At 44.3% G+C, this 12,537-nt stretch overlaps 1 protein-coding gene across 1 annotated transcript; it reads right to left on the minus strand.

Annotated features, from left to right (window-relative positions):
• Positions 1 to 603: 603 nt before the first annotated feature.
• LOC144672957 (large ribosomal subunit protein eL32) lies at positions 604 to 8,935 on the minus strand. The gene is made up of 4 exons (XM_078534961.1): positions 8,822 to 8,935; positions 6,211 to 6,311; positions 5,729 to 5,910; positions 604 to 787 (listed from the first exon to the last, which is right to left on the minus strand). The coding sequence occupies exons 2-4, from the start codon at positions 6,304 to 6,306 to the stop codon at positions 658 to 660; spliced, it is 408 nt and encodes a 135-aa protein (XP_078391087.1). The 5' UTR covers positions 6,307 to 6,311; positions 8,822 to 8,935; the 3' UTR covers positions 604 to 657.
• Between the last annotated feature and the right edge of the window lie 3,602 nt (positions 8,936 to 12,537).

The following is a 12,537-nucleotide window of genomic DNA, read 5'->3' on the forward strand; positions in this document are numbered from 1 at the left end:
GGACAGAAAGAAGGGAGGAAGAGTTTCTGAAGTGTGTTCAGCAGAATTCTCAACAACAGTACATTTCTAGTCCAGTGAGAAAGGGGGCAATGCAGGACCTGCTTGGGAACGAGGTGGGCCAAGTAGATCAATTACATACGTACGACTCAGTACTAGGCCATTCAGCCCCTCGAGCCTGCTCTGCCATTCAATTAGATTATGGCTGATCTGATTATAACCTCAACCCCACATTCCCACCTACCCCCCAATAGCCTTTCACACCCTTGTTAATCAATAATCTATTTAGCTCTGTCTTAAAAATATTCAAAGACTCTGCTTCCACCACCTTTTGAGGAAGAGAGTTCCAATGACAACTCTCAAGAGAAAAAAATTATCATCTGTCTTAAATGAGCAACCCCTTATTTTTAAGCAGTGACCCCTAGTGTACATTAATTAAGGATACGAAGTTGACTGAGTGACAGGAAATGCAAAGTAGTGGTAAAATGTTGTTTCTCAGACTCGGTGGAAGCCTTCTAAGGCTTCAATACTGCTCAAAGGTTTTACAGTTCATGAAGTACTTGTGTAGTCATTGTATACTAAAACACTCCACTAAGAAACAATACAGAAGGTTCTGTACTTTAAACCTTTATTAAAGAGATGTAGCTATGCCAGGACACTTTATTCATTCTCTTCACTGCGTAATCTGGCGTTGGGATTAGTGACCTTGATTGCAAGCTGGGCTGCCCTCTCCACAATTGTCTTGCGGTTTTTGGAGGAGACATTGTGAGCGATCTCGGCACAGTAAGTCCTAGAAAAAGAACAAACTTTTTAGAATCGTACCCAAATCTGTGCTAATTAAGAGTTCATCTGCAGCACTCAGTGTACTCATTGCTGATAGTCTTCAGCTGTTATTTAGACATGACAGTACAGCACTTGACTAGAAGCCCCTTGAAGAGGGCAGACATAAACCAATCTGCATAAACTGCAGTCAGTGACAAATTTGCTCATTACTAAGTCTAGCATTATCCTGAGCCCCTTAGCTTCAGGAAGAAAACTCCTGAACATCACGTTTCAGAGATGTTTCCCTTGAATCAAGCTTGAGCACAGAGCTGGGTGAATCACTAGAGACAAAAATTTGGTGGGAATGAAAATGCACTGGTGAGGTGTTTAGTAATTGAAAGTGTCTTTGTCAAACTGAAATTTTACTTTGTGCTGGATATCCCATGTGTTTAAGAGCTGCCTCCAGTTGCTTGAACCAGAGGTTTTGGCGCTTGAAGAATGCTGGAGTTACTGCCAGGCACAAGGGAAGCTGCAAATCTCCAGAAGCACACATTCCAGGAGATGGTCACTCAACAGCTAGAGTTCAAGAGAATGGTGTGTAGGGGCATTTTGCAGTGCAGGAATCTCAAGCTGGATCACAGTGACACTCTGGGTATACCTACACCACATGGGCTGTAGTGGTTTAAGGTGGCAGCTCACCACCACCTTCTCAAGGGCAATTAGGGGTGGGCTAAGTCAGTGATAGGCAAACTTTTCTCCAATCAATGATTTGAGTTCCACAGGGTGTGTTCCTCCTTGTTGCCAGGATAGATGTGGGGGGTGGTGGGGAAGGATGACAGGCAGAAGTTCTGGTCCATTTAGGAACTAATAACACAGGAAAGAAAAGGTTGAAATCCAGCAGTCAGAATTTCAGGAGCCGGGGTGGAAGTTAGGACCTCAAGGGTAGTAATCTCTGGATTCCTCGCAATGTCACACACAACTGAGTACGGGAACAGTCAGATAAAAAAGGTTAACACATAGCCAGAGAAATGATGCAGGAGAGAGCGCTTCAGATTTCAGGGGTATTGGGACCAATTAAGGGCAGGAGGAACCCCCGTTTGTCAATGTCACCTTCAACTACCCCGTCTACAGATATCTACAGATTTTAGAGCAAGACCAAACACTGACATTGAGCACACAAGGCCATTGAGCCCCACTGTAACTGTCAATCACGTTGTTTTATCCAATCCCAAACTAATCCCACTGCCCCGCTCTCTCCATAGTCCTGTATCAATCCCAAACTAATCCCACTGTCCCGCTCTCTCCATAGCCCTGTATCAATCCCAAACTAATCCCACTGTCCCGCTCTCTCCCCATAGCCTTGTATCAATCCCAAACTAATCCCACTGTCCCGCTCTCCCCATAGCCCTGTATCAATCCCAAACTAATCCCACTGCCCCGCTCTCTCCATAGCCCTGCATCAATCCCAAACTAATCCCACTGTCCCGCTCTCTCCACAGCCCTGTATCAATCCCAAACTAATCCCACTGCCCCGCTCTCTCCATAGCCCTGCATTAATCCCAAACTAATCCCACTGTCCCGCTCTCTCCATAGCCCTGTATCAATCCCAAACTAATCCCACTGTCCCGCTCTCTCCATAGCCCTGCATCAATCCCAAACTAATCCCACTGCCCCGCTCTCTGCATAGCCCTGTATCAATCCCAAACTAATCCCACTGTCCCGCTCTCTCCCCATAGTCCTGTATCCAATCCCAAACTAATCCCACTGCCCCGCTCTCTCCCCATAGCCCTGTATCAATCCCAAACTAATCCCACTGTCCCGCTCTCTCCATAGCCCTGTATCAATCCCAAACTAATCCCACTGTCCCGCTCTCTCCCCATAGTCCTGTATCAATCCCAAGCCAATCCCACTGCCCGTCTCTCCAGCCTTTTTAAAAAAAATGCAAATTAGTGGTGCTAAGACAGTCAATGTTTTTAGAACACTGCAAAAAGATAAAAAAAGTTCCTCCAAATCCTGACTGATTTTAAATTGTTTACGCACTGGCCAGAGCAGAGCAAAAACTTTTGCTCACTGTCAAAATCGCTCTGAATCTTAAAACTGTACATTTTCTCAGTTTCTGTCCCAATAGATTCACTCTCCCCACTCCTCTCTGGTACATTTGGCTCTGATGACATTCCTGTAACAGCCTATTCAATATCGCAGTATTCTATCTGCATTCACTTGCGAGAAATGATGTATTTGAATATTCCTTCACTACCTCTCCTTACCTCATCTTTTCACATATCAGCCACCAGGCACTGGTCCATTCAGCTAAGCTATGTCCCCCTCAAACCCTCTCCACTCCTCACTGAGTAGCCTTGTTATCACATGCCAAATCTCAAACAGCTGTGATGTGGACCATACATGGGTTTCTGGGAGAAAGCACTTTCCCAAACCGAGCAACTAACCTGCTAGCCATTTCCTCTTGCACAACACGTTTGATTCTTGAAGATAACTTAACAAGCTTTAGAGACTTTCAGAAATTTGAAGATAACTAAAAGGAGACAAGTGAAATATCCCTACAAAATTCTTACTGTCTATTTATTCCTGAAATGTGGGACAAGATCAGCTATGATCTTACTGAATGGCAGAGCAGGCTCGAGGGGCCAACTCCTGCTCCCAATTCGCATGTGGTAAGGACATGCCTTGAGTGCCTATTACTCAGTTACCACGAGAATGCTTCCTTCTTCACCAGCTTGATACAGCCGAGAGACTTGCTAGGCCATTTTAAAGGGCAATTAAGGGTTAGCCATGTTAGTGTGGGACTGGAGTCATGTAACGGCCCAAACTGTGTAAGGAACTGTGGGTTTCCTCCCCTAAAGGACATTACAACAGCTTCATGCTCACTGTGACTGATAGTTCTTTTTAAACAAATGGAAATAAAGAGCTATCAAAACCAAAAAATCCACGACAGCGTCCTCAGTTATCTCTTGTATTCCACATTATCTCAAATTATGAATTTGAAGAGTTTCTCCACAACTGGTGTTACACTAACTGATCTGTAGAGTTCGAATTCAATCTCCCTTCTAGAAGATTGTTACATCAGCAATTAACCACCTTGAAATTAGTTCATTTTTTCAGAACCAAGTCTTTTTTGAAAATGGGAAAATGTCTGATGTGGCTGCTAGACACTGGTTAATCAAAGTTAGTCAATGTCCCAATCCCCAGCACCAATCCTTGGGAGCATGTGAAATAGGAACAGGAGTAGGCCATGTGGCCCCGCGAGCCTGCTCCGCCATTCAATAAGATCATGGCTGGTCTGTTTGTATTTCTAATTCCATATTCCCATCTAACCCCGATAACGTTTGATGCCCTTGCCTAACAAGAATCTCTCTACCTCTGCCTTAAAAATATTCAATGACCCCACCTCCACCACCTTCTGAGGCAGAGAGTTCCACAGTCACACAACCCTCAGAAAAAATTTCTCCTCATCTCTGTCCTAAAAGGGCGACCCCTAATTTTAAACCAGTGGCCCCTAGTTCTGGACTCACCCTCAAGAGGAAACATCCTTTCCACATCCACCTTGTCAAGGCCGTTCAGGATCTTGTATACTTCAATCAAATCACCCCTCACTCTTCTAAACTCCAGTGGAAACAAGCCCAGTCTGTCCAACCTTTCCTCATAAGACAACTCACTCATTCCAGGTATCAATCTAGTAAACCTCTTCTGAATTGCCTCCAATGCATATACATCCTTCCTTAAATGAGGCCAAAACTGCACAGTATTCAAGATGTGGTCTTGCCAATCAATGCCCTGTATAACTGAAGCATAACATCCTTAATTTTATGTTCAATTCCTCTCGTAATAAAGGACAGCATTCCATTAGCCTTCTTAATTTCTTGCTGTACCTGCATGCTAACTTTTTGTGACTCCCGCACTAGAACACCCAGATCCCTCTGCACCTCCGAATTCTGCAGCTGTTCTCCATTTAAGTAATACTCTGCTTTTTTGTTTTTCCTGCCAAAGTGAACAACTTCACATTTTCCCACATTGTACTCCATCTGCCAGATCTTTGCCCACTCAACTTATTGATATTTGTCTGCAAACTCCTTGTGTTCTTCACAACACTTTCCAATTTAGCTGCCATGCCTTTGCTCCCCTCATCTAAGTCATTGATGTAAATTGTAAAAAGGTTGAGGCCCCAGCCCAGACCCCTGTGGGACTCCACTTAGCACACTTTACCAATCTGAAAAAGACCCATCTATGCATACTCTCCTTCTGCCAGCCAATCTTCTATCCATGCTAATATGTTACCCCCTATACCATGAGCACGAGGCATTGTTCAAACAGTAACCAATGGCAGAAATTGAGAGTATGGTCAGTGTTGGACAAGTTCATTTACATTAAGGAAGTGTAATGCAGGAAACATGGCACACAATTTGTGTACAGCAAGCTCCCACACAGATGAAAATGACAAGAGCATCTGTTTTTGCCATTTTGGTTCAGGGTATTGTCTAGCACGCGAGGCAAAGTCCCTTGCACGACTTTGTTTTTTATGAACACAGTAAGTTAATATTTGAAATTACACAGCTAGAAAGGGTGGCAAAGATCTTTCAAAAGTAGAATTTTATATGTGCTTGGAGGAAATACATCTGCAGTACTTTGGGGAAAGGGATCAACTCAACAGCTCTTTCAAAGACCCAGCACAGACACACATTCATAGAATCATCTGTGATAGTCCTCGAGTGAAATACACATATTGGGAGCAATGAGGGAAATGCTCAACATCAACAAACTGCAGACTGGAATTTTCAGCCGTTCTACTCTGGCCCAGTAATATGGCTTAGCCACAATCCAGGAAAGCCCAGTCATGTTGAGTTTATCACTATCTGCATAACCTCAGGCACAACAAATGCTTCGAACTCCAATGAGGAATTGACACGGGGCAGTCAGTCACATATAGCAGCTCAGTTACAGGAGGGACCCTTACTTGTTGCTCATCATTAGGACTTCCAGCTCCTTGACATTGTGGACCAGGAACTTCTTGAATCCCGAGGGCAGCATGTGTTTGGTCTTCTTGTTGCTGCCGTAACCGATGTTAGGCATCAGAATTTGACCCTTAAACCTCCTGCGCACTCGGTTGTCAATCCCTCTGGGTTTACGCCAGTTACGCTGTTAAAGGCAGATTTTCATAGAAAATAAAGTTCTCCATATTCATTCACATTGCTCCAGTACAAAACTATCCAAAGCCTAGGATACCCCTTCAGCATGGACTTGTGTTCACCTCCCTCCGCACACACTGACAGGGTTTCTATATGCTCCCAACATCTCTCACATTCAACACAGAACAGCTCAAAGCAAACATCTAGATTGCTATTGAGAACATGCAAGAAACATTATGTTTGCAAGTGGCTGAATCACAGCCTCACTGAACACCATTAGCAGCTCGAGTGAGAGGGTTGAGAAGCTTACCGCAATCTTCACATAGCGATCTGACTGGTGACGAATGAACTTCTTCCTGCGTTTCTTCACAATGTCCGGCTTCAGAAGTGGTCTTAGGGCAGCCATGGTACCTGACAGAGAAAACGTTCAGCTTAGCAGCAGCAATCGACAGCTCTACACCAACAGCAACTATCAGGTGGTTTACGCTACCAGTTCACACTTGACTACCATAAGACTCTCTCCTGATGCTGAGATACGGATCCAGGACAGCACTCCTGTAATATACCATGAAACCAGTCTGAAAACATCACCTGCTTATTTGACTGGTGGCAAAATCACAGCCATGAGTCAAATGTTCATTCAGTGCAGACACTCCAGTTCACAGCACAGAAACAGGCCATTTGGCTTATTAAATCTGCCCTTGTAACATTCTCTGCTTTTCCCTTCAAAGATGCAGTAGGCTTTGCCTCAGCTACTCACTGTGACAATACATTCCCTGCAACAACCACCACTGGTGTAATGAAACATCTCCAAAGATCTATCCTCACTATCAACGTTTTAAACTGTTGGCCACCACATTTCCACAATTACTGACACCCACCCAGAAGAGGTGAACAAGGAAAGACTATCCATAAGATACTTTCATTTAAAATACTTTCTCCAAATCCTCTGAACCATCTGCATTCTGGTGGAAACAGCCCCATCCTCAGTATTTGTTTCCCAACCCTGGCATCAACTTGTTAAATCCACACGAAGCTCCGCCTGATTTGTACACATTCATTATTCTATTTATTCTAAACCACTATGTACAAAATCTAAACTTCTCTTCTAGCATGCCTCATTTTGTTGACGTGATCCTTTGCTTACACAAGAACACGAGATCACAGCAGAGGTCCACACAGCTTATTGAACCTGCTCCACCATTCTATACAATCATGGCTAATCATCAGCCCTAACTCCACTTATCCACTCGCAGTCCATATCCCTTGGTTTCCTGAGAAACCCAACTTGTATTCAACAATGGTGCATCCACGCCCCCTGGGGTACAGAATCTGATCCCTCACCCACTTGTTGCCCCTCGGTGACATCATTCAAGATTGAGGTTGTGTTGCAGACAGCAGCTCTACCTCCCCGTGCTGGCAGACTGATTTTCTTACACCCTAGTCCTGCCGATGGGCCACAATTTCCTCCAACTTGGTCCAGCCACTAGCTCTGTAAATGAGCCGTTAGCTTCATCGCCCCCAGTTGTCCTGGTTGAAATCTGGACTGACCAGTGAATTCTTTTGTCTAGCTATGTAATTAACAGCTAGATGATGCAAATACTTTTCAAGTATGTAGCAGGCATGTCTTCCAATCACTGGTTACGGAGGTGAACTAGAATTGGAATGGGTTCTCTGCTTCACTCTTCCTCCTACCTGGATCTGGAAGAGCACAGAACTCACCAGGTGAGTGTCAGGCAGCAAGGGTCAGCCTGTGCTGATGTAAGGAGCTCTGAAGTGGCACGGCATTGTCCAAATATAAAGTGGCATCTTTTCTATTTGACCCAGCTTGTAAAGAACTATTCCAAAACAGAATTTAAAACCAGATATAACAAGGTTTTCAACAGATTAAAGCATTTATGAATCAGCAAGCTACTGGTTCAGACTGGAGTGACAAATACAACTGTGTTCCCCAGTGGTCAATGTGAAGAACACAGCTCCCCATGTTAAATTACTGACCTGGGCTTGAATATACAGGGCACCATTCCAAAGTTTGCAAATGACATAAAACTTGCCAAAATGTGATAAACAATAAGATGGAGATTAACAGAGTTTAGGATGACATAGATTAGAGAAATGGGTAGACACATGGGTCATTAAATTTAAAGCAGAGGTGTAAAATGGTGCATTTTGCTAAGAATGGGGGTGAGGCAAGGCCAACTAAATGACAGTTTTACAGAGGGTGCAGTACAGAGAGAACAGGGGGAAGGGCATATGTACAGACATCAAGGAAAGTTGCAGCTCATGCTTTTTTACCGTATTCCTTTATTAATAAAGCCGAGGATCCCAATTGCTTTTATAAGTTGCCTTCCCAACTTGTCCTGATGCATCGAGATTTCTGTACATATACTCCCCGTTCTCTGTTCTGTGCCCCTTTTAAAATCGTACAGTTCTTCTTAGCAAAATGCACCATTTTACACTTCTCTGCTTTAAATTTAATGACCCATGTATCTACCCATTTCTCTAATCTATGTCATCCTAAAATCTGTTAATCTCCATCTTATTGTTTGTCACATTTTTAAGTTTAGTTCTGTGCTCACTCTGGAATGGTGCCCTGTATATTCAAGCCCAGGTCAGTAACTTAACAAGGGGAGCTGTGTTCTTCACACTGACTCCTGGGGAACACCCGGCTCCATCCCTCAGCCTCCCCGCTGCTGTCCAGCCGGCTCACGCTGCTCAGAGCCCCCTCCCCGAGAGGGAGGCCCAGCTCCCCGCTCGGTCTGGAGCTGAGGCCTGAAGCCCGGGCTCCCGAAGTGGGGCGGCGGACCATCGGCCGACAAATATCGAGCAGCAGAGAGGGAGCGGGACGCGGCGGCGGCAGTGGTGGCGCTGGCGAGGCGGATGGCGGCGGATTGAGGCTGATGCCAGCGGATAACCCTCACCTGTCGGACTCTCGCTCGGCGAAAGAACCGGAAGAGAAGGCCACGCGGGGGCCGCCGGGATATATAGAGCGGAGAAGAGGAAGTTGTCATGGCCCCGCTCCGCAGCTTCCGGCGTCCCCGGAGTGTTGCCCGGGTAACAGGTTCCCGGATGTAGCATCCGAAGAGTAGGATGCTGCACTCACTGGCTGAGGCAGGGAGAGTGACCCTAACCCCAGGCTCCAGCCATCCTGCTGGGCCCATGAGTAGGAGGTGCTAATACCCAGTGGGCAGCCACAGATCAGCAAGATCATGTGATCTTACATTACAACATTTGTCTTAAAAATATATTACACATCAGATTATGAGATCCCTCCCCCTTAGAAGTACATTTTAAAATTTTTCTCAAAATATCAAATTATTCTGGGGGTTTCCTTATGCATGTAGAACATCTCAGCTCTACAGCTTCTGATGTTTGATCCAGGACCTCCCACTCTGTAGTCGGCTGAGCATCTGGTTCTTCAGTAGGTACCTGCAAATCTGTTTCCTCGACTCCTTCAGGTACAGTCGGCCCTTCAGACACATCTGTACTCAGTTGAGTTCTTTCAACAGGAGATGTTGATTCAGTCACGAACACTGGTGGAATAATTTCTCGGTATTTTGTTTCTCTTATATGATCCACATGTCTCCGTATGACTCAATCTTCCACTTTCATGTGATAGGAAAGAGATCCTGTTGCTGCACTTATTTCACCAAGCCATGTTGGTCCTTCTGTAAAATTCTTCACAAATACTTTCTCTCTTACGCTAAACGTCCTGTCACGACTATGACAGTCATGTCCAATTTTCTGACTTCCCTGACTCCTTTCCACCTTCCCCACCAAGTTCGGCATAATTAGGCTCAATCTTGATCAGAGACGGCGCTTCTTCAACAATTCCACAGGTTGTCGTATGAAGGGTGATTCTATAATGGAAAAAGAACGTGCTAATTTAATCACTATAGAGTCTCCAAACAATTTCTTCATACCAGATTTGAATGTCTGAACTGCGCTCTCAGGCAGTCCGGTTGAAGAAAGGTGGTATGGTGAAGTCTTCACATGAGTAATACCATTAAGGCTGATAAATCGGTGAAATTCAGCACTGTTGAATACTGTTCCATTGTCTGAACAAAGAACAAAGAAAAGTATAACACAGGAACAGGCCCTTCGGCCCGCCAAGCCTGCACCGATCATATAGCCCGTCAACTAAAACATTTTGCACTTCTGGGGTCTGTATCCCTCTATTCTCATCCTATTCATGTATTTGTCAAGCTGCATCTTAAACACCACTATCGTACCTGTTTCCACCACCTCCTCTGGCAGCAAATTCCAGACACTCACTACCCTCTGCGTAAAAAACTTGCCCTGCACATCTCCTCTATAGTTTTCTTAAATCTATGTCCCCTAGTAATTGACTCTTCCACCCTGGGAAAAAGCTTCTGACTATCTACTCTGTCCATGCCACTCATAATTTTGTAAACTTCTATCAAGTCGCCCTTCAATCTCCGTCTCTCTAGTGAGAACAATCCGAGTTTCTCCAACCTCTCCTCATAGCTAATAACCTCCAGACCAGGCAGCATCCTGGTAAACCTCCTCTGCACCCTCTCCAATGCCTCCATATCCTTCTGGTAATGTGGAGTCCAGAATTGCACGTAATATTCCAAGTGTGGCCTAACCAAGGTTCTATACAGCTGCAGCATGACTTCCCAGCTTTTATACTCAATGCCCCTGCCAATGAAGGCAAGCATGCCATATGCCTTCCTGACTACCTTATCCACCTGCGTTGCCACTTGTACACCCTGTACACCCAGATCCCTCTGCCCGTCTGATATGACAACTTCAGGTAGTCCGTTGATGGTGAAACTTTGTTGTAGCTTGTCTATTGCAGCTTGTATCTTCATATATGTCCATCCATTTCGAATGTGCATCGACAATAAGTAGAAACATTGTTACCATAAAAGGTCCCACATAATCGATGTGTACTCGCACCCATGGCCTTCCTGGCCATTCCCAAGGGTGTAACATAGCTTTTGAAGATAATTTTTGTAACTGCTAACACTGCATATAACTTCTCACTAAGTTTTCTATATCTCCATCCATCCCAGGCCACCATAAATAGCTATGTGCTATTGCCTTCATTCTGGAAATTCCAGAATGTGCACTGTGAAGTTCAGGTAACAATGGCTTTCGTCCTTTTGGAGGAACAATCACTCGTGCTCCCCACAATAAGATACCTCCCTGGCTGGTTATTTAGTATCTTCTCTGGAAATACGGTTTCATTTCATCTGATTCTTGCTCTTGTGACCAACCATGAAGATCTTGCACTTTGGATAAAACTGGATCTCGGTTTGTCCAATCATTAATCTGTCTAGCACATATCGATGATGAGTCAAGGAAGTTCAATAATAAAACGAATTCTTGAGGAATTGGAACATCCTCATCTTTGACTTGCATGGGCAAACGACTGAGTGCAATTTGCAATTTGACTTCCGGGTCTATGAATGAAAGTATACTCCTACACTGCCAAGATCAGCGCCCCTCTTTGTACTCTTGCTGAGTCTATAGGGGGTATAGCCTTGTCTTCGCTGGATAATCCTAATAATGGCTTGTGGCCCCATATGATAGTAAAACGACATACATATTGGTGAAACTTCCTAACACTGAAAATGATTGACAGGCCATCTTTTTCTATTTGAGAGTATCCTTTTCCTGCAGTATTGAGTGTTCTCGATACATATCCTATAGGTCGTTCTGATCCATCATCCATTCGATGTGAAAGCACTGCTCCCACTCCATAGGGAGATGCATCATATGTCAACACCAACTCTTTCTTTGGGTCAAAATGTACTCGAAGGGTAGATGATTGTGACAACTGTTTCACTTCTTCCTGTGGTGTTTGCTAAGACCATCTCTGGTTTTTCTTGAGCAAGTAATACAGTGGTGCCAGTTCCATTGACAAATTAGGCAAGAAGCGTCCATAGTAATTGATCATCCCCAAGAATAATTTGAGTTCAGATGTATTCTTTGGCGCTGGTGCCTCTCTAATGGCTTTCACTTTTTCTTCAACTGGATGTAGGCCTTGTGAATCTACCTTGTGACCTAGGTAAGTTACCTCTTTCGCTTGGAATGTGCACTTTTCTTTTTTCAACTGCACTCTAACATGCAAAAACATTTCAAAACTTCTTCCAAGTTCATCAAATATTCCTTTTCAATGAGTCCAGTTACGAGAATGTCATCCAAATAAATTACAACATGGAGCAGTCCCTGTAGTAAACTTTACATGGTTCTTTGGAATAGGGCACAAGCTGAAGATACGCCAAAGGGTAAACGGATGTATTGGTACAACCCTTTGTGTGTGTTGATGGTGACCAACTTCCAGGAGTCTTCTCTAATTCCAATTGTTGATAAACATGACTGATATCGAGCTTCGTGTAGGCAGTTCCACTTGCCAGTTTAGCGTACAAGTCTTCAATTTTGGTATGTCCAACTTAGCCACTTTATTGACTGTTAATTTGTAGTCCCCACATATTCTAATGCTTCGGTCAGGTTTGAGAATAGGTACAATTGGAGCTGCCCACTCTGAAAATTATTCTGGTTGTATCACTCCCAGCTTTTCTAATCTGTCTAGTTTGGCATCTACCTTTTCCTGCATTGAATAAGGTACTGGTCTTGCCTCCATGAATCTTGGTGTTGCCTCTGAATC

Source organism: Cetorhinus maximus, unplaced genomic scaffold, assembly GCF_964194155.1.
Source record: "Cetorhinus maximus unplaced genomic scaffold, sCetMax3.hap1.1 HAP1_SCAFFOLD_167, whole genome shotgun sequence".
Taxonomy (NCBI): Eukaryota; Metazoa; Chordata; class Chondrichthyes; order Lamniformes; family Cetorhinidae; genus Cetorhinus; species Cetorhinus maximus.

Excerpts from the sequence above, each read along its gene's own strand:
- LOC144672957 (XM_078534961.1), bottom strand. The coding sequence starts at position 6,306 with ATGGCTGCCCTAAGACCACTTCTGAAGCCGGACATTGTGAAGAAACGC. Across the intron at positions 5,911-6,210 it reads ATCGCTATGTGAAGATTGCG|CGTAACTGGCGTAAACCCAG; the intron begins GTAAGCTTCTCA and ends TGCCTTTAACAG. Across the intron at positions 788-5,728 it reads GTCCTAATGATGAGCAACAA|GACTTACTGTGCCGAGATCG; the intron begins GTAAGGGTCCCT and ends TTCTTTTTCTAG.